The sequence below is a fragment of the Stenella coeruleoalba genome (assembly GCF_951394435.1).
Source record: "Stenella coeruleoalba genome assembly, chromosome: 12".
Lineage (NCBI taxonomy): Eukaryota > Metazoa > Chordata > Mammalia > Artiodactyla > Delphinidae > Stenella > Stenella coeruleoalba.
In genome coordinates, this window is record NC_137158.1 from 14,460,137 (window position 1) to 14,478,771 (window position 18,635).

The following is an 18,635-nucleotide window of genomic DNA, read 5'->3' on the forward strand; positions in this document are numbered from 1 at the left end:
AGGGCTAAATTCATAGAACACCACAGATTGAACTTTCTAGTCCCCTGTAAAAATATTTTTAAACAATTTAGTAGTTTGCTTTCAATCTGAAATAATAGAATATTTATCTGCTCTTTGGAAATTTTAAGATGACAAGATTCAACATAAACTAGAATCCACAAATTAAGAAATATCTTCTGCAGAAAACTTTGATAACATGTGATTTGATTGATATAAACATAAAAAGAGTCTATTATACTGGCAAACAAACAATTATAATGTCTTTTTTTTCCAAAGAAAATTTTATCTGACAAGAAAGAAGTTATTGGTTTTTAGTGGCAATTGTTATAGTGATAGAAACTTTTAAATAGGTGTTGTGTTGTTATAAAAAGATCATTAGCAACAAGTTTAACAAATAGTGATCCCAGCTATTCTGATTTTGAATATTGTGACTTCAATTGTGACACAATTTTAAAACTCTTTCCCACAATCTTTGTCTTTCCTTTTTCTTTAATTTCCCTTGTTTAGTCATCTCTGCTATTCTTTCCATTATTTAATCTGGATGTTTATTTTGTGACAGTTGATCTTCTAAACTGAAATTTTTAAACAGAATCTTTGAAACTGAAGCTTACAATTTTCTATCATTTGATTTATTTTAATCACAATTGTACAGGGCCCACATCAATTCTACACTTCTAGATTTGACTTCTCCTTTCAGCTGTCACATGAACAAGGTTGTATTTCTGACTGTCCATAAAGAAAAAAAAAAAATTCTACTTAGTTTCTCTTCTCATCTTTCCCACCCATTATTGTTACTGACTTTAAGCGAGCATGTCAGGGGTAACCTCCGATCATTTTTCTTTCATCTCACTTGGCTAAATTTACTTTTCCCTTACGGAAACTTCTGAAATCTACTCCTTTCTCCATGAAGCAACTGCTGGGAAAACTTCACACATATTTTAATGTTACCATTTTGGTTCTTAAAAATTTCTCCTTCATGCCATATATGCTATCAAACTTCAGGGTGGTTAAAATATCTATGTAAAAATAATGTTTCCCATTAAAGTAATCATTAATTCATTGCCAGTCAGTCTTTCAGATTGCACAACTATTGCATTCTTTTTCATTCTTAACTTGTGATGGTGACCTCATAGAATGAGTTTGGGAGTGTTCTTTCCTCTGCAATTTTTTGGAAGAGTTTGAGAAGGATGAGTGTTAGCTCTTCTCTAAATGTTTGATAGAATTCACCTGTGAAGCCATCTGGTCCTGGACTTTTGTTTGCTGGAAGATTTTTAATCACAGTTTCAATTTCATTACTTGTGATTGGTCTGTTTGTATTTTCTATTTCTTCCTGGTTCAGTCTTGGAAGGTTATCCCTTTCTAAGAATTTGTCCATTTCTTCCAGGTTGTCCATTTTACTGGCATAGAGTTGCCTGTAGTAGTCTCTTAGGATGCTTTGTATTTCTGCAGTATCTGTTTTAACTTCTCCTTTTTCATTTCTAATTTTATTGATTTGAGTCCTCTCCCTCTTTTTCTTGATGAGTCTGGCTAACGGTTTATCAATTTTTTTTATCTTCTCAAAGAACCAGCTTTTAGTTTTATTGATCTTTGCTGTTGTTTTGTTTCTATTTTATTTATTTCTGCTCTGATCTTTATGATTTCTTTCCTTCTACTAACTTTGGGTTTTGTTTGTTCTTCTTTCTCTAGCTCATTTAGGTGTAAGTTTAGATTGTTTATTTGAGATTTTTCTTGTTTCTTGAGGTAGGCTTGTATTGCTCTAAACTTCCCTCTTAGAACTGCTTTTGCTGCATCCCATAGGTTTTGGATCGTCGTGTTTTCATTGTCATTTGTCTCAGATATTTTTTAATTTGCTCTTGGATTTCTTCAGTGATCTCTTGGTTATTTAGTAATGTAATGTTTAGCCTTCATGTGTTTGTGTTTTTTACATTTTTTTCCCCTGTAACTGATCTCTAATCTCGTAACGTTGTGGTTAGAAAAGATGCTTGATATGATTTCAGTTTTCTTAAATTTACTGAGGCTTGATTTGTGACCCAAGATGTGATCTATCCTGGAGAATGTTCCATGTGCACTTGAGAAGAAAGTGTAATCTGCTGTTTTTGGATGGAATGTCCTATAAATATCAATTAAATCTATCCGGTCTATTGTGTCATTTAAAGCTTGTGTTTCCTTATTAATTTTCTGTTTGGATGATCTGTCCATTGGTGTAAGTGAAGTGTTAAAGCTCCCCACTATTATTGTGTTACTGTCAATTTCCTCTTTTATAGTTGTTAGCAGTTGCCTTATGTATTGAGGTGCTCCTATGTTGGGGGCATATATATTTACAATTGTTATATCTTCTTTTTGGATTGATCCGTTGATCATAATGTACTGTCCTTCCTTGTCTCTTGTAACATTCTTTATTTTAAAGTCTATTTTATCTGATATGAGTATTGCTACTGCAGCTTTCTTTTGATTTCGATTTGCATGGAATATCTTCTTCCATCCCCTCACTTTCAGTATGTATGTGTCCCTAGGTCTGCAGTGGGTCTCTTGTAGACAGCATGTATATGGGTCTTGTTTTTGTATCCATTTAGAGAGCCTGTGTCTTCTGGTTGGACCATTTAATCCATTCACATCACGGTAATTATTGATATGTATGTTCCTATTACCATTTTCTTAATTGTTTCGGATTTGTTTTTGTAAAAAACAAACCCCTTCCCTGTGGTCCCACTTAGAGAGGTTCCTTTAGCATTTGTTGTAGAGCTAGTTTGGTGGTGCTGAATTCTCTTAAGCTTTTGCTTGTCTGTAAAGCTTTTGATTTCTCCATCGAATATGAATAAGATCCTTGCTGGGTAGAGTAACCTTGGTTGTAGTTTCTTCCCTTTCATCACTTTAAATATGTCATGCCACTCCCTTCTGGCTTGTAGAGTTTCTGCTGAGAAATCAGCTGTTAACCTTATGGAAGTTCCCTTGTATGCTATTTGTCGTTTTTCCCTTATTGCTTTTAATAATTTTTTTGTCTTTAATTTTTGTCAATTTGATTACTATGCGTCTCAGCATGTGTCGCCTTGGGTTTATCCTGTCTGGGACTCTCTGCGTTTCCTGGGCTTGGGTGGCTATTTCCTTTCCCATGTTGGGGAAGTTTTCGATTATAATCTCTTCAAATATTTTCTCAGGTCCTTTCTCTGTCTCTTCTCCTTCTGTGACCCCTATAATGCAAATGTTGTTGCATTTAATGTTGTCCCAGAGGTGTCTTAGGCTGTCTTCATTTCTTTTCATTCTTTTTCTTTATTCTGTTCTGCAGCAGTGAATTCCACCATTCTGTCTTCCATGTCACTTATCTGTTCTTCTGCCTTTTATTCTGCTATTGATTCCTTCTAATGTATTTTTCATTTCAGTTATTGTATTGCTCATCTCTGTTTGTTCTTTAATTTTTCTAGGTCTTTGTTAAACATTTCTTGCATCTTCTCAATCTTTGCCTCCATTCTTTTTCCAAGGTCCTGGATCATCTTCACTATCATTATTCTGAATTCTTTTTCTGGATGGTTGCCTATCTCTACTTCATTTAGTTGTTTTTCTGGGGTTTTATCTTGTTCCTTCGTCTGGTACATAGCCCTCTGCCTTTTTACTTCGTTTATCTTTCTGTGAATGTGGATTCTGTTCCATAGGCTGCAGGACTGTAGTTCTTCTTGCGTCTGCTGTCTGCCCTCTGGTGGATGAGGCTACCTAAGAGCTATCGTTAATTTTGAAATAGCAGTATTTTTACTGATGGAAAATAAGCTTAAGTGACAGACTGGTAACATAGATTAAAAAGTGTTTATAATTATGTGCTTAGATGGCTAAAAACCTCTTCAATATATTAATTACATGTCAAAATTCCAAAAAAATACACATTGGGTTGCAGTTTGCCGTTTTGCAGGTCATTCAGAGATTGTAAGTAAGGAATACTGATTGGTTTTGAAAGACATTTTCCACACACAAAATACGGGTGTTGTTTGGAAAAGCAATGAATTTCAATGCATGGACATGGGATATGAAAATACAGGGCAGAGATATACATCGTATTAGTGCTAGGAATAAAAGCAGCATTGACTAGAATATGATACTTTGGTCCTGGAACCTGACTGGTTCAACCTGATTTATGTAAAGCAATGTCTGGAAGGGTTTGTGGTATTGAGGGATCAACTCTTTGAAGGAATGAATCTTTTTTTTTTTTAAATTCACTATATCTAACATAGTGCCACATATTAAGCTTATAATTTGTTGAATCAGTGAATAAATAGGATTATAAAGTGAGGATCAAAAGAGCCAAATGACTTGTGAGGCAATAGAACTAGCAGGAAAAAAAAAAAGGGGAAAAAAACCGAAAAACAAAACACCTGCCTGATTTTCAGACTCCAGTTAAGACATCTATTAGAACAAAATACCCAAGCGTGTCTTTTGTAAAAGAGATAATAGACATAGGCACTGAAAGTTCTGAAAAATCAGATATATTTCTATTACAAGGAGATAGGAAAAACTTGCCAGCAGAAAAATCTTTTGATTTAATTCAAAACTATAATATTTTTCTTTTCACTTTCAAGTTTCTCCTCATATGCTACTGCTCAAAAGCAGTCAGATTCCCTAAAAGTGTGCAGCATTTTTGTAACTGTATTCAAAGCCTTTGCTGCATTGAGGAAAAGTGACTCTCCCTTATTTTTTCTGGAGCTGAGACAGTGAATAGTATATTCTATTCTGAAAAGAAAAGAAATATTAAAAATTCACATAAAATCATTATTTAAAGCATTTATTATTGAAAATTTAGGAGCATTAAATTATCTCAGCAATTTTTTAAAAATTTCTACTAGAAAATGAATTCTGAGATTAAATCTTTCTGAATTATTTTTCCCTTGTATCTTGGATTTCTTTTCTGCATGTAATGAATCATTTTGTGTGAGCCTTTTCACTTTTACTGTAACAAGGCAGCCAAATAGCCAAAGAGAATTGATTCAAACAGAAATGCATTCTTCTGCTCATATTCCTATTTTGAAGACAGAATACTGTGTGAAGAAAGTGCATTTTCTATTAATACTTCTTTTGATAAGCCAGTATGAATATATGTTGGGAATGGAAACCTGTATTATATCAAAAAAGCAGCATATCTGCTGTTTGATTATTAAATTTGTTAGAATTTGTAATGTGCTTATGACAATGTCTGGCCACAAAGCATGTGCTCTGTATGGATCTGAAAACTAAAAATACGGACACAGTAGCAGAGGCATGAATGGCGGGTAATATGAGGCCTGAATTTTAAGAAATAACCACAAACTTCTAAATCTGTAATATACTAATCACACAAGAAAATATTATTTTTCATTACTTTTTCCTTGATTTGGGAGGCAGTAAATAATAGTTTACTATATACTATCATTTATTTTTACTTCCATTTATAGAGGTATTTTTATTATTTTATTTTTTAATTTTTAGCAAAGCATTAGGTCTCTGAATTCTGTTCCAAGAGGAAAGGATGTCTTTGCACCTTTCCTCACTCCGTCATTAACAGAAACTCTGAGGACCAATGACTCTCAGGGCTGATTCTGCCTAAGAACCACATGGGGGGCTTCTTAAATTGTAGCTCCCCAGGCCCAGCCTGAGATTTCAATTCAGGAGGCCTGATACAGGCCCTGGGTTGTGCTTGTTGACAAACTCCATCAGGTACCCCTGATTCAGGGGGTTCACAATAGCACAGAACATTATTGCCATCCCCCTTTAAAGATGAGGCAATATGGCCAACAAACACATGAAAGAATGCTCAACATCATTAATCATTAGAGAAATGCAAATCAAAACTACAATGAGATATCATCTCACACTGGTCAGAATGGCCATCATCAAAAAATCTACAAACAATAAATGCTGGAGAGGGTATGGAGAAAAGGGAACACTCATACACTGTTGGTGGGAATGTAAATTCATACAGCCACTATGGAGAACAGTATGGAGGTTCCTTAAAAAACTAAAAATAGAACTACCATACGACCCAGCAATCTCACTACTGGGCATATACCCTGAGAAAACCATAATTCAAAAAGAGTCATGTACTAAAATGTTCATTGCAGCTCTATTTACAATAGCCAGGACATGGAAGCAACCTACGTGTCCATTGACAGATGAATGGATAAAGAAGATGTGGCACATATATTCAATGGAATATTACTCAGCCATAAAAAGAAACGAAATTGAGTCATTTGTAGTGAGGTGGATGGACCTAGAGTCTGTCATACAGAGTGAAGTAAGTCAGAAAGAGAAAAACAAATACTGTATGCTAACACATATATATGGAATCTAAAAAATAAAAAAAAAATTGGTCATGAAGAACCTAGGGGCAAAATGGGAATAAAGACGCAGACCTACTAGAGAATGGACTTGAGGACACGGGGAGGGGGAAGGGTAAGCTGGGACAAAGTGAGAGAGTGGTAGTGTATATATGTCCATACATACACTACCAAATGTAAAATAGATAGCTAGTGGGAAGCAGTCGCATAGCACAGGGAGATCAGCTCGGTGCTTTGTGACCAGCTAGAAGCGTGGGATAGGGAGGGTGGGAGGGAGGGAGACGCAGGAGGGAAGAGATATGGGGATATATGTATATGTATAAATGATTCACTTTGTTATAAAGCAGAAACTAACACACCATTGTAAAGCAATTATACTCCAATAAAAATGTGAAAAAAAAGAAAACAAAAACAAACAAAAAAATTCTACTGACAGAGATCATACTGTACTTGACTTTTCTGTTCTTTGCTACATTAATTTGTTGAGACAAACGTCTGTTCTTAGCCTTTTTATATGGCTCTGTTAAAATATAACTGACACACAGTAAACTGCACATATTTAAAGAACACTATTTAAGTTCTGAAATATGCATATACCCATGGAACTGCCAACACAATCAAGAAAAGGAACATATCCATCACTTGCAAGTGTTTTTATGCCTCATTCATAAAGCCCCCTTTTTCCCCCCACATTCCACCCCTCCACATCCCCAGGTCACCACTGATATGTTTTCTATCGTTACAGATGTGTTTGCACTTTTCTAGAAATTTTATAAATGGATTCACACAGTGAGGACTCTTTCGTCTGGCTTCTTTCACTCAATGTAATTAGTTTGAGAGTAATTCATATTTTTGTGGGTATCAATAGTTTATTATTTTGTTTTGCTGAGTAGTGTTTCACTGTATGAGTATACCACAGTATGTTTGTTCACTCGCCGGTTGATGGGTGCTCGAGGTTGTTACAATTCTGTCTATTAAAAATAAACATGCTATGATGATCCATGTAGAAAAAAATAATAATAAAGATGAGGCAATATGGAAACTTGGACTGGTTAAAACGCATGATTAAAAGTAGCAGTTAATTGTTGAAAAGTTAAAATAATACATGCTGAATGCAGCTGGCTTTCTTTGCAAACTTAGAAATTTCATTGGAATTTCAGTGCTCTCCACAGGACCAAGGTTATGGGTCCAGTTTTAAAATTTCCCCAAACAGGCCCTTACCCTTAAATCTTTGTTCTTGACTTTGCTCTTCAATCTACTCTGGTTACTCTGAACCTCATTTTGTGTATCTCAGTTCAATTTAGCAAATATTTACTAACCACCTACAATGTGCAGGCCACCACCCTAAAGCATATACTTATTTTGTCTTCGCTTTTTACATTTTAATGGAAACATTTTTCTTTGACTATTTATATTTTGTCTTAATTCACAAATGAGGGAATTATAGCTTATCAATTTTGATATTAAAAATGACTAGTTATATAATCATATTTCACCTTTAACAATCTCTGTATTTTAGATTGATTAAGTAAATTAATTAGCTACTTAGGTGATATATAACCTTAATGTGTTATGAATATTTAATACAGCAATTTTTCTGTTCGTAGTTGTAATATGCCTCTGGCGATAATTTCTGAAGTACAGAACATTTGTACCTAATTTCTCTTCTGTTGTTCTGTTCTAAATTTAGAAATAATATTTCAAATCCAAATTTCTAAAATAAGTTGGGCTTGTGGACATAACAAACAAAAATCACAATCAAATGTGTTGCCCAGAAAAATTAAGTTGAATATCATAGATGGCCTGAAAATAGGGAAGATATTACCTACCATCTCCGCTGGTTCACATACGTTCACCCTGACACATACTCACATGCCATTGATGGCTCTAATGAAGAAGCACCATAATCACTCTGTAGGCAATCTTGAGCATAGTAAAGACATTAACATGCCTTATTTATCTGTTTATAATAGTTAACATATTGGACATTTTCTGTGTGCCAGACTCTTTGCTATGTGCTTCAAGTGAATTATCTTTTAATTTTCACAATAAACCTATTATCATCTTCATTTTATAGATATGAAAACTGAGAGCTGGAAAAGTTAAGTTTTTAAGGTGACACAGCCAGTAAGTAGAAAAGCTGGCATTGGAGTTGAAGCTGTCTGACTCTAGAATTTGTACTTTTAACCACAGTGCTGAAAAGCTCCAGTACTTTTGAAACTCTTAACTCATTTAGGGGAATGAACACTTACTTGGATAGAAGATCTATGTGCCTCAAGCTTAAATTAAAGCCGGATTGAATTTCAAGAAGGATTTTCCATATTTCCCTTACTGTTCTCTTAAAGCATTTCTCTCCTATTATTCGTATCTTAAATATATTCGGACGAGAATTAACATAATGAACACAGAATAAAAGAGTTGTTAATATCATAACTTTCTCTTACCATCCTCTTCAACCTCCACTGTCATTTCCTCTTATTTTTTATTAAAAAACCTGAGGGACTTTATTACTTTATATTGGGAATCACTCCATTTTACTTCATCAGAATATTTTGAATGGAAATTAGGCATTTTTGAAAGACAGAACTCTTACTTGAAGCAGCACACTGACATATTAATATTCGCACAGATTTGATTTTAAAAGTAGCTTCCAGAATATTCTTACTCCTTCTTAATTCTAAGACACATGCATAAAGATTTCAATGAACATTTTTGTATGGTTTACCCCTCTCACCTCTAGAGATGCTGGAGTAAAGATGTAAAACAGGGATCACAGCCAAGGCTCGTTCGTACCCCACGTCACTCAGAACTGGAAGAGACGGTCATGGACGGCAGAGGCTTCTTTTCCTAATGCACAAAGACAGGGCGACTCTATGAAGTGCTAGCACAGAACAATTTATAAATGAAGTTTTAGCTCTTCCAAATACATTTTCACGCTGTTGCTGCATCTGTCCCATCAAACCAAGAGACAAACAAAAGGAAAGGATTTGCTTGAGGATGGATTTAAGCTAGAGTAAGAAAAGGATGGAGACAATAAGCCTCTTATGAGTCTACCGTAAAGGCAAACACTCACCTCCAGCTGGGATTTTAAAATCTGTTTATCTGGATGAGGCATTAGATAGTATAGAAAGCAATCCTCAATAGCATAGCATTTCTAAAAGATAATCAAATAGTGAAATCATTGAGAACAAAGAGATTTAGTTATCTCAAGATACAGTATCAGATCTTCAGTTTTAACTCTTAAAATGAATTATTATTTGTGAACCAAAGCTACTGATTTTCAGCCTGAGGAGTACAACTTGAAAGGACAGGTAAGAATTAGAATAAATAAAAATACTATAATTTCTGAAGAGCATACAAAAGGCCAAAGGTCTTTTCACAATAAACAACTGGAGACAGCTTTTCCAGCAGGGAGTTAAGTAGTATATAGGTAAGAAAACGAATATTCAGTTGTTATTAATCTACCAGCACAGCTCAGTTTATTTTGATAATGTACATCAGGGATATTAACTGGAAAGTGTTTTTGTTTGTTTTAAAGAGGTAGCAATTAAAAATTACCAGTAGATCTACTTTGATACACATCCTGGTACACCAGACCCCATTAGTCCTGGGATCTGAGACCGGGCACTTTTGTCCCAAAACACTGTGTATCCTCCCTTGTCATAACTTTACTCATCTTATCAGAATTCACCTTTGCCATTACGTCTTCTAAAAAGCCACTCCTAACTCCCTCCCCTAAGTAAGTCTGGTGTCTGTTCCCGTATTTCCCATAGCATCCAGTGTTGGCCATCATTAAAACACGTGCTGCCCTGTGATGTTTGTTAACTGTCTGTGTCCCTGAGACGCTGTGAGTTCCTTAATGGCAATTTCTACATTCTTTGCCCAGTGTTTTGCATGGCATCTCATAGGAGTCTAACCAGCATGGGCCACTAAGAAATGAATACAGGGTTTTCAGTCTCTCCAAGGCCCCCTGGCAAGTTATATATTCGAGGAGCAGCTAAGGCAGCCTGATTCTTGTAAGCGATATACCAAACACTTGAAGATTAGTAACAAATTGAACGTACTTAAATTCTATACACAATCCGTATTATACATTTAACCATTTTTCTTAATAAGGTCATATGTGACATTTTTTTAAACAGGGAGTACAGAAATACTTTTTCTTTTTTCTAGAAAAATGGTGGGAAATGTGGAGGTTATGCAGAAGGATAAATGACAATTTCAGAAATTGAAAATTAATAATATGGTCTGGGCACAATTACAATTTCAGGGCTGAGAGGAATTTCTGAGGTCATCTTGCCCAAATCCTTCCATTTACAGAGAGGTAGAGAGATTTTCCCAGGGTCACAGTGCAATAAATGGCAGAATACAGATGAAATCCCAGGTGCTCTGGCTCTAAATCCACTGTCTGTTTCAGGATATCACAGATCCCGTCAACAGTGGAAGTAGAAGCTGCATGTTTCTGGCTCCAATTTAGCAATAGGAATAACAGATGTTTATTGCTTTAAGTAGAAAATGTCGCCATTTGTGACACAAATTCCTTCTGCTGTAATAAGGCAATACCATTAGAATCAAATGAATAACCCTTTATACAAGATCATTTGCTGGCTAACTAGTAGAATAGAAAGGAATATGATTTTAGGGTACAGTTAGTCTCACAGTTTGTCAGGAGATACAACTGTGGTTCACTTGGCACTGAAGGTGCATCATCAGAAAGTCTGGCCTGAACTAAGTCTTTGAACATAGATAAAAGTCAACAAATCTCAGTGTGTGTGTGAGTTATGTGTGTGTGTGGTACAGGGAGGGGTGGGGGGAGCTAGAGGGGTATTTGCTTCATCTGGAAGGAATAAACCTGAGGCTGAAAGTGACTCCTCAGAGGGTAAAGGAGTGTCTGAAACGGGTTGGAGTCTTGGTTTTGCTACTTAAAATGCTTGGGTGACTTTGTGAATGTTCCTCACTTTCTGTGATTTGTTAATGGAGGGAAAAGAAAATAGGAATACTTATCTCCTAGAGTTGTGGTGAGGTTTACATGAGAAGAGGCATGCAAAGACCTCAGCAAAGAGTGAGGCATCAATAAACAATAGATATTGTGGTTACTTGTTATTGTGTGCACGTTTCAGATGTGCAGCTTAAACAGCCTTGGCTCAGGTCTGTACCCAAATAAACACTCAACAAACAGAAGCTGAAACAGAAAATAATGTGTAAAATTTGTCTTCAACACATCATAATTGTGTAGATTCTTTCTCTTCTCTTGGGCTGCATGCCATATAGAAAATTTGATACTGTTGGCTATGTAAACTTCTCTTTGAATAAAAACTGGATTTGGGTAATCTTTACACAGTTCTTTAAAATTTACATTTGGAGGACACTATTGATAAATGGAATATTGCCTGCCACAGTCATCAGCGATTGCAGCCCTCCAACGTAAGCCAGTGAGCCCTGAGGAAACTCAGGAAGGAAAGCATACCTGCCATCTAGCAGCCATCAGACTGCAGCCACTCCCCACCGTGAGCCCTGAGGAAACTCAGGATGTGAAAACACAGGATACTGGCCCCAGATAGCTGAGGTGTCTATCAAAGGAATAATTTCAGTGAGCCCAGACTCTTGCATCTTCCCAAACAGAGAAAAGCGCTAAATTCCTTAACTTGACATATCAGGGTTTTTTTTTTAATTAACAATAATCCCCCCAAATGAAACATAACTCTCAACTTTTAGGTTGTGAATAATTTTTTAGTTGATACTATGAAGAAGGTTATTTTGGCTGGTTGGAATATCTTTTCAATTTCTATCGCACCTTTCTATAATAAACCTTATTTAAAAAGATGTGCTCAAAGGCAGTGATTTTGGGAGGCTCAGTGCATAGGAAAGTGTTTGGGAAAAGTTTATTGGAAAATTTGTGTTCTGTTAGGAGATCCAGATTTACTTATGAATTCTTGTTACTGAGGATAAAAGCAGTTGAGGGTTTTCTTATGGATAGCAGTTGCTATACTCCTTTGCTAATGGGCAGAGAAACACAGCAATGTGAACTATAGTAATCTATTTACTATATCTGAGTTGCTAAAACAAATCAGTATGCAAGGGAGGTCAGAATTCAGGTAGTAATAATATCTAATATTTATGTAAAACTTAGTGTGTGCTAAAGACTTGTGAATGAAAAATACAGCCTGCTATATCTGTAAGCAAAGGATGTTGCAGCCATCAAGCCTGACGATGAGCCCTGAGGGAACTCAGGGTGGAGGCAGGATGCACCCCCATCTAGCAGTCAGCTGCTGCAGGCACCCCGATGGTGCACCCTGAGGAGACTCAGGGTGGGAAAGCACAGGATCCTGGCCCCAGATAGCTGAGATGCATGTAAAAGGAATGATTTCAGAGTCCAGACTCTTGCATTTTCCCATACATAGAAAAGCACTAAATTCCTTAACTTGAGATGTCTGTTTCTCCTTAATTAGCAGTAATCTTTTGATGTTCCGACTACCTGGGTCTTTGTTGCAAAAACTCCTATGTATCCTGGACCCCTTCACCCGCACTTGCCTCTTCAGAGCAGTCCCTCAGAGCTATCTGAGATGCTGTGTCCCGGGCTTAAGTCCTCAGTTTTGTCCACAGAATAATACATAACTCTCAGCTTTTAGGTTGTGCATTTTTTTCAGTCGACAGACTGAACTGTTATGTATAAATTATATCATTTAATATGAGTGCAACTGTCATCATCTCCATTTTATAGATTAGGGAATTGAAATCTTAGAAGTCAAGCAATTTATCCTGTGTCACTTGCTACTTAGAGGTAAAACTAGGAGCTGAAACCAGGCAGTCTTAGTTCAGAGCTATGCCCATAATCACTACACTCTATGCCTCCTATCAATGTTAAAAGAAAAAAAAAGACAAATTCATCTCAATTAAGGATAAAACAGATGTATTGTTAGATAAAACAATATGAGATGGGCTTTTCTCTATTCCTCAGTATTTTTAATACCTATCTTTCTGACTCAGGCAGTTTTCATTTCTTACTGTGGCATCTCCATGGTCAGAGCCACACTCTTCCACTAGTAGATTTGCCACTGCTGTGCACTTTTTCTTCCCTGAATATGCCTTTTTTTCAGATAATCTTAATGTTCCTTTCTTTAACATAGTATTTTATCCAGGCTGTTTGACACAGATGAATAACTTCTGTTGTTAAATAAGACCAAAATATTGTCACTTTAAAATGTTACCATTACTAAATTAATTTTGTTTGCATTTTTAATGGTTGACCTTACCAGAATTCATTCTGAGTGTTTCTTGATATTTTTGCCTAATTCCTATATTTCTTTTATATACAATTAATGCTTTGAAAGTACATTTTTTTCATAGCACCTATTTTGCCTTAACGTTCTTTGTTAGCATTTGTTAGTCTTTCAGAAAATCACAATGAATCTGCAGCAGCTGAGCAGCCTGCACTTCTGCAAGCTCTCTTTCATCTTCTCAGAACGCTTTCTATATATAGTGCCTCTAAAACCCCTTTTCCAAATTGTTAACATACCTAAGTGATTTCCAAGATGAGCCCAAGCTTCTTTTTTACTTGAATAGTTAATAGAGTACCTTTGTTTCCTAACAGACCTAAAATGCCTTCTGTCCTGTTTAGAATTCTGGTGGGTTAGTCTAATTTATTTTGTGCATCTTTTCATTAATTAAAGTGATAAAACTGTGAAACTTTTCATCTAAAAAAAAGCACAAAAATTCACTAATGTGCTGCTCTGAGAAGATAAAATATGCTAACAACTGAGTTTACAATCATATAAATTAGGAAATAGTTTTCATATGAAAAAAAATTATTCACTTTACAAATAGATTTTTGTTTTTTGGTATGTTTCTCTTAAAACCGAAGATTCTCTATAAATCCTAAATAAAAATCTCTTAAAAAATACTTTAAAAATTCTTCTCAAATATAAATAGTTAGGTAAGGTAGCATACTTTAATTTGGGGAATAATTATTTTTACAGTATGTCATTTCAGGTAGATTGAAAAGAGATATAATTCATAGATACAAAAGCTTCCTTTCCTCAGCCTTGTTCTCAATTTTTCCTCTTTTGTAGAATTCTAAACTTTTAGATTCAAAATTAAGTGCTTTTAAAAAACATACTTTTTGGGCTTCCCTGGTGGCGCAGTGGTTGAGAGTCCGCCTGCCAATGCAGGGGACAAGGGTTCGTGCCCTGGTCCGGGAAGATCCCACATGCCGCGGAGCGGCTGGGCCCGTGAGCCATGGCTGCTGAGCCTGCACATCCGGAGCCTGTGCTCTGCAACGGGAGAGGCCACAACAGTAGGAGGCCCGCGTACCGCAAAAAAAAAAAATAATAATAATATAAAAAACATATTTTTTATTTTTTCATGCATTTGATGTAGTTTAATGGTGCTAAACACTTGGAAACTTTTATGGATTTTACTCTTCTTAAAGATAACAACCACATTGACAAAGGTGGGGGAAAAGTTGCAAGATGCCATCTGGACAATACTAATAATTATATACACCACAGAATAAATTACTATTTTGTGTTAAGAGTAACTGAACTATTAAAGATAATGCTATGTAGGATTCTGTGGAATAATATTAATTCTAATGATCATGAGATCATAATCTGCTGAAAATTATGTTATGCTGTTAGATCAACTTGAAGAAAATGTGGGCGATGGAATAGTGAGTGTTGATAAATATGGATATGAAATCAAAGCAGGTGTGAAGGTGATCAGGTAGAAGCCTAACCAAGAGACTTAGGTCCAAGAAGTCTGATGAACGGTTACAAGCATTGTAGAGCTTGCTGCCTCAGATACCACTGAGAATATTAAGGTACTAGCGGATGGAACACTCTGTACAGGGACTGAAATTAAAGGGCAGCAGCTAAAGAGAGTGCATCTGACTTCCTGGATGTGCCAGAGTGAAGGGATTAAGTTCATGCACTTTGGAGTAAGATGGAGTGAGGTGGGAGTCTAGCTCCACCATCTATTAACTGAATGTCCTTGGATGACTTAACCAAGCTAAATATTAGTTTCAGTTTCCTCCTTGTAAAATAAGACTGGAAAACAGTACTTGACCTCTAAAAATTTTGTGAGGATTAAGTAAATGAGACAATCCATGATTAACTGGCACCATGTGTTAGGTGTTTGCTAGTCATTATCTTAGCTGTAAAATCTGGCTCCCTTACTACATGGTGAGATCATCGAGAACAGGACTTTCTCATTTATACTTAGGACCTAACATGATAAATGTTTCTTGAACTACTGAATTGAATCCAGAGCTAATAATTTTCTGCTGTGTAAATGGGTGTTGGCCTACGAATAATTGATGAAGTTTCTCTGTTTCTTGATAGAACAATTTACTACCATTTTCCCAATTTTATTTTTTAAAATAATGCAAATATTTTTTAAACAAATAACATTTTTAACTTTTAAAAATATAATTTACATTCTCCTTTGACATTTTATCAGATATTCTACTCTCTGCTCTCTGAGGTTAAAACAGCCATTTTAAAATTAGTGTTGTTCCTTGATTACATTTTTTGCACTTAATTTATCCATTTCACTTCTTTTAGATTTATATTAAACTGTCTAATAATAACTTAGTATTCTTCTCCAGCTAAGGTTTTACATTTTGCACAGAGGTAAACCATTTTTCCTTTGCGCTTTTATTTGGACCCTGAAAATTTGTGGGTACCATTAACAATCTCCTCTTCTATAAACAGACGGGCAATCAATGAAATTGCTGTCTTGAAACCTTACATGAGAGAAGCATGATTTTCTAAGACATTCTATTCTGCCTGTCTACTCAAGCCCCCTTCAAATATTTTGCATTTAAGTGCAATGAACTTAAATGAAGTGCAAAGAAGACCGAGAAGCCCCTAGGTGCATCTTTGCACATTTTCACCTTCCTTTGGTCTTTATAAACTCCTTTAGCAAAGTTGTTTGGGCCCTGGTACACACAGCCAGATGACAATATTTTTAGAAAAGTAGTTTCTAAAAGGCACAAATTAAATATTTTAAGATACTGGGAATCCACTTATTTCTTTATTCACCAAACATTTAATGATGACTTATTATACATTTCCACTAGGGATGACTAAGACAAAAACTAGTATGAAAACTTGTACAATTTTCAAGGAAGTTATTTTCCACTATTCATTTTCGTAAAATCCATAACCACTCCATCTTCAGAAGCTAAAAAAAACTATAAATGTTTCTCAGGTTAATAGATATTTTACCCACGGTTTGATGAGAAAGGATAAGACTTTAAAACTGACTCTGCAGTTTTCCAATAGGGTTTCAGTGCTTGCACGATATTTTGATAGTTTGTTTACCCATTTGTTTTAATTACCAGACTGTACAGTTGTAAAGGGCAATAATCATGCCTCAGTGCCTGGCACATAATAGTTCAATGCAATTTGCATAATGAATGAATGAGTGGAATTGAAATGCATTTCGCACATGCAGCAACACTGACAAGTTTGCAACACTTCCCCTATGTGACCCTAGATTATGTCTGCGATCAATGAACTATGACTGGATTTACATTTCTGCAAAAGAACAGCAAATACAGTATTCCAAGTTTGAAATCCCCCTTCCCGCACTAGAATCATTACAGTAAACCATTAATCTAGTATTCATTAATTTGTAGTTCAAGATAATTCTGTCTTGGCTTACCTGAAATTTACCTCTTCAGGATTAATGAAGAATGCTATAGTAAACAAATTACAATGGACTTAAAATCATTGATTCTCTTTAATGGGCAGATGGCTAGAGCAATGATGCTTAACATTTTAAAGAAATTTACAATAATGGATCGGATGCAAATGGATGTCTTAATAAAGAAGGTTCATCCATTTAGTAAAATAAGCCAAACAGATCTTCACGTAGACAACCTCTGTATTTTATTCTATAACTATACGCGGAGACTTCCACCCAATAGCAACCAAGTATGTAAAACTAAAGAAGCCTACGGAGAATCTGTCCTCAGAATAAGAATTTTTGAACGACGAAAGACAAGAAAAAAAAAAAAGACAATATAGATAAATAATACGATGTGAAAGGTGAAAAGCGAGCAAAATCACTCTATAATAATCACATTTTTGGGGGAAGAAATCCAAGTTAAATTTCACTTCTGAAAAAAGAAAAGTCGTTTTAGAATTTATGCTGTCTTTAGTCGTCGAAGTTCCCCCGCCCCCGGTAGAATCACTGTACCTCTTTCCAGAAGTCTCGCAGAGGACCTTTTCCTTCTTTTTCTGGCCTTCCTTTGAAGCTCCGAGTTCCCCTTCCGGCTATAAAGCCGAGGGGCCGCCCTCCTTGGGAAAGCGCCTGGCTTTTCCTCTTCCCTTGCCTTCGCAGCGCTGGCCCTCGGCCGGGCGGGCCTGCTCCCACCCCGCAGGAGGCGCGCTCTCTGCCTTGAGCCGGCCCCTGGGACCCGCAGCTCAGGTGCAGACGGGTGAGCGCGCCGCGGGGCCTTGTGGGACGCGTGGTCAGGCCCTCCCCGCCTCCTGCCGGAGGGCGGAAGCCGGCGCCGGGCGGCGTTCTCACTCCGGCCGGGGAGCCGCCGCCCGGGAACGGCGCAGAGCTCTCGCCCCCCGCGCCCCTCTCCACGCCTGCACCGGCTCCCCTCCGGGGGTGCCCTCCCTCCTCTGCGGGAGCCCAGAAGGTAGGTGGGGAGGCGCCCCTCACCCCTGGTGTGGGTTCCCACCCGAGTTCGCGCTGTTCACAGAGCCGCGGGGAGCTCCGCACATACCGTGGGCGTCTCTACCTAATCAAGTCGATCGCCTGTGCGCTGGAGCTTCTGGAGTTAGACTCAGGCCTGGGCCCCCAAGTTGGTGGGTTTCTGAGGTGTGTTCCAGCTTCCGGGCGGGTTCGCGCCTGGCCTGACCACCAAGATGGCTCCTTCCTGGGGAAGGAGAGGCTTGTGCTTGGAGACCATTGGTGGGTCGTTTAATGAGCCCCCATTGTACTGGAGGAACCGTGTAAAGTGCCGGAGGTGTTAAAGATGGGACGCTCATGGCCTCTTCGCTCAAGGACCTCGCAGGCCTGGGCTGGAGATGGATGTAGAGCTAGGAGACATTCGGGGACAGGGCGGGATTGCAGTAGGAAGATCAGATAAAATGCTGTGGGACAGAGAGGCTTCCTGGAGACGATGGCACCTTAACGGAGGCCTAAGTACAAGGTATTTGGGAAATAGGGGCAGAAGTGGGGACTCTATTACAGATGAAACGGAGGGTAAGAGGAAAGGCAAGAAGCATGGAGAAAACAATATTTTAGTGTAACTACAATGTCGAAAGTGGCAGGAAATAAGGTGGGAAAGTGGTTTGTACCGAATTATGAAAGGCTCTTTATTAT

The 18,635-nt window shown here is 37.1% G+C and overlaps 1 protein-coding gene across 1 annotated transcript in view; it reads right to left on the minus strand.

Annotated features, from left to right (window-relative positions):
- LOC307195229 (uncharacterized protein) overlaps positions 1 to 18,298 on the minus strand; it is a gene marked incomplete at its 5' end in the record, with an annotated part of 226,553 nt that extends 208,255 nt beyond the window's left edge. Inside the window, 3 exons of the mRNA XM_079939199.1 lie at positions 9,028 to 9,140; positions 17,496 to 18,044; positions 18,164 to 18,298. Coding sequence (XP_079795325.1) covers positions 9,093 to 9,140; positions 17,496 to 18,044; positions 18,164 to 18,298 — 732 coding nt within the window. The 3' untranslated portion in view covers positions 9,028 to 9,092. The remainder of the gene's footprint in view (positions 1 to 9,027; positions 9,141 to 17,495; positions 18,045 to 18,163) is intronic.
- Positions 18,299 to 18,635: the final 337 nt, after the last annotated feature.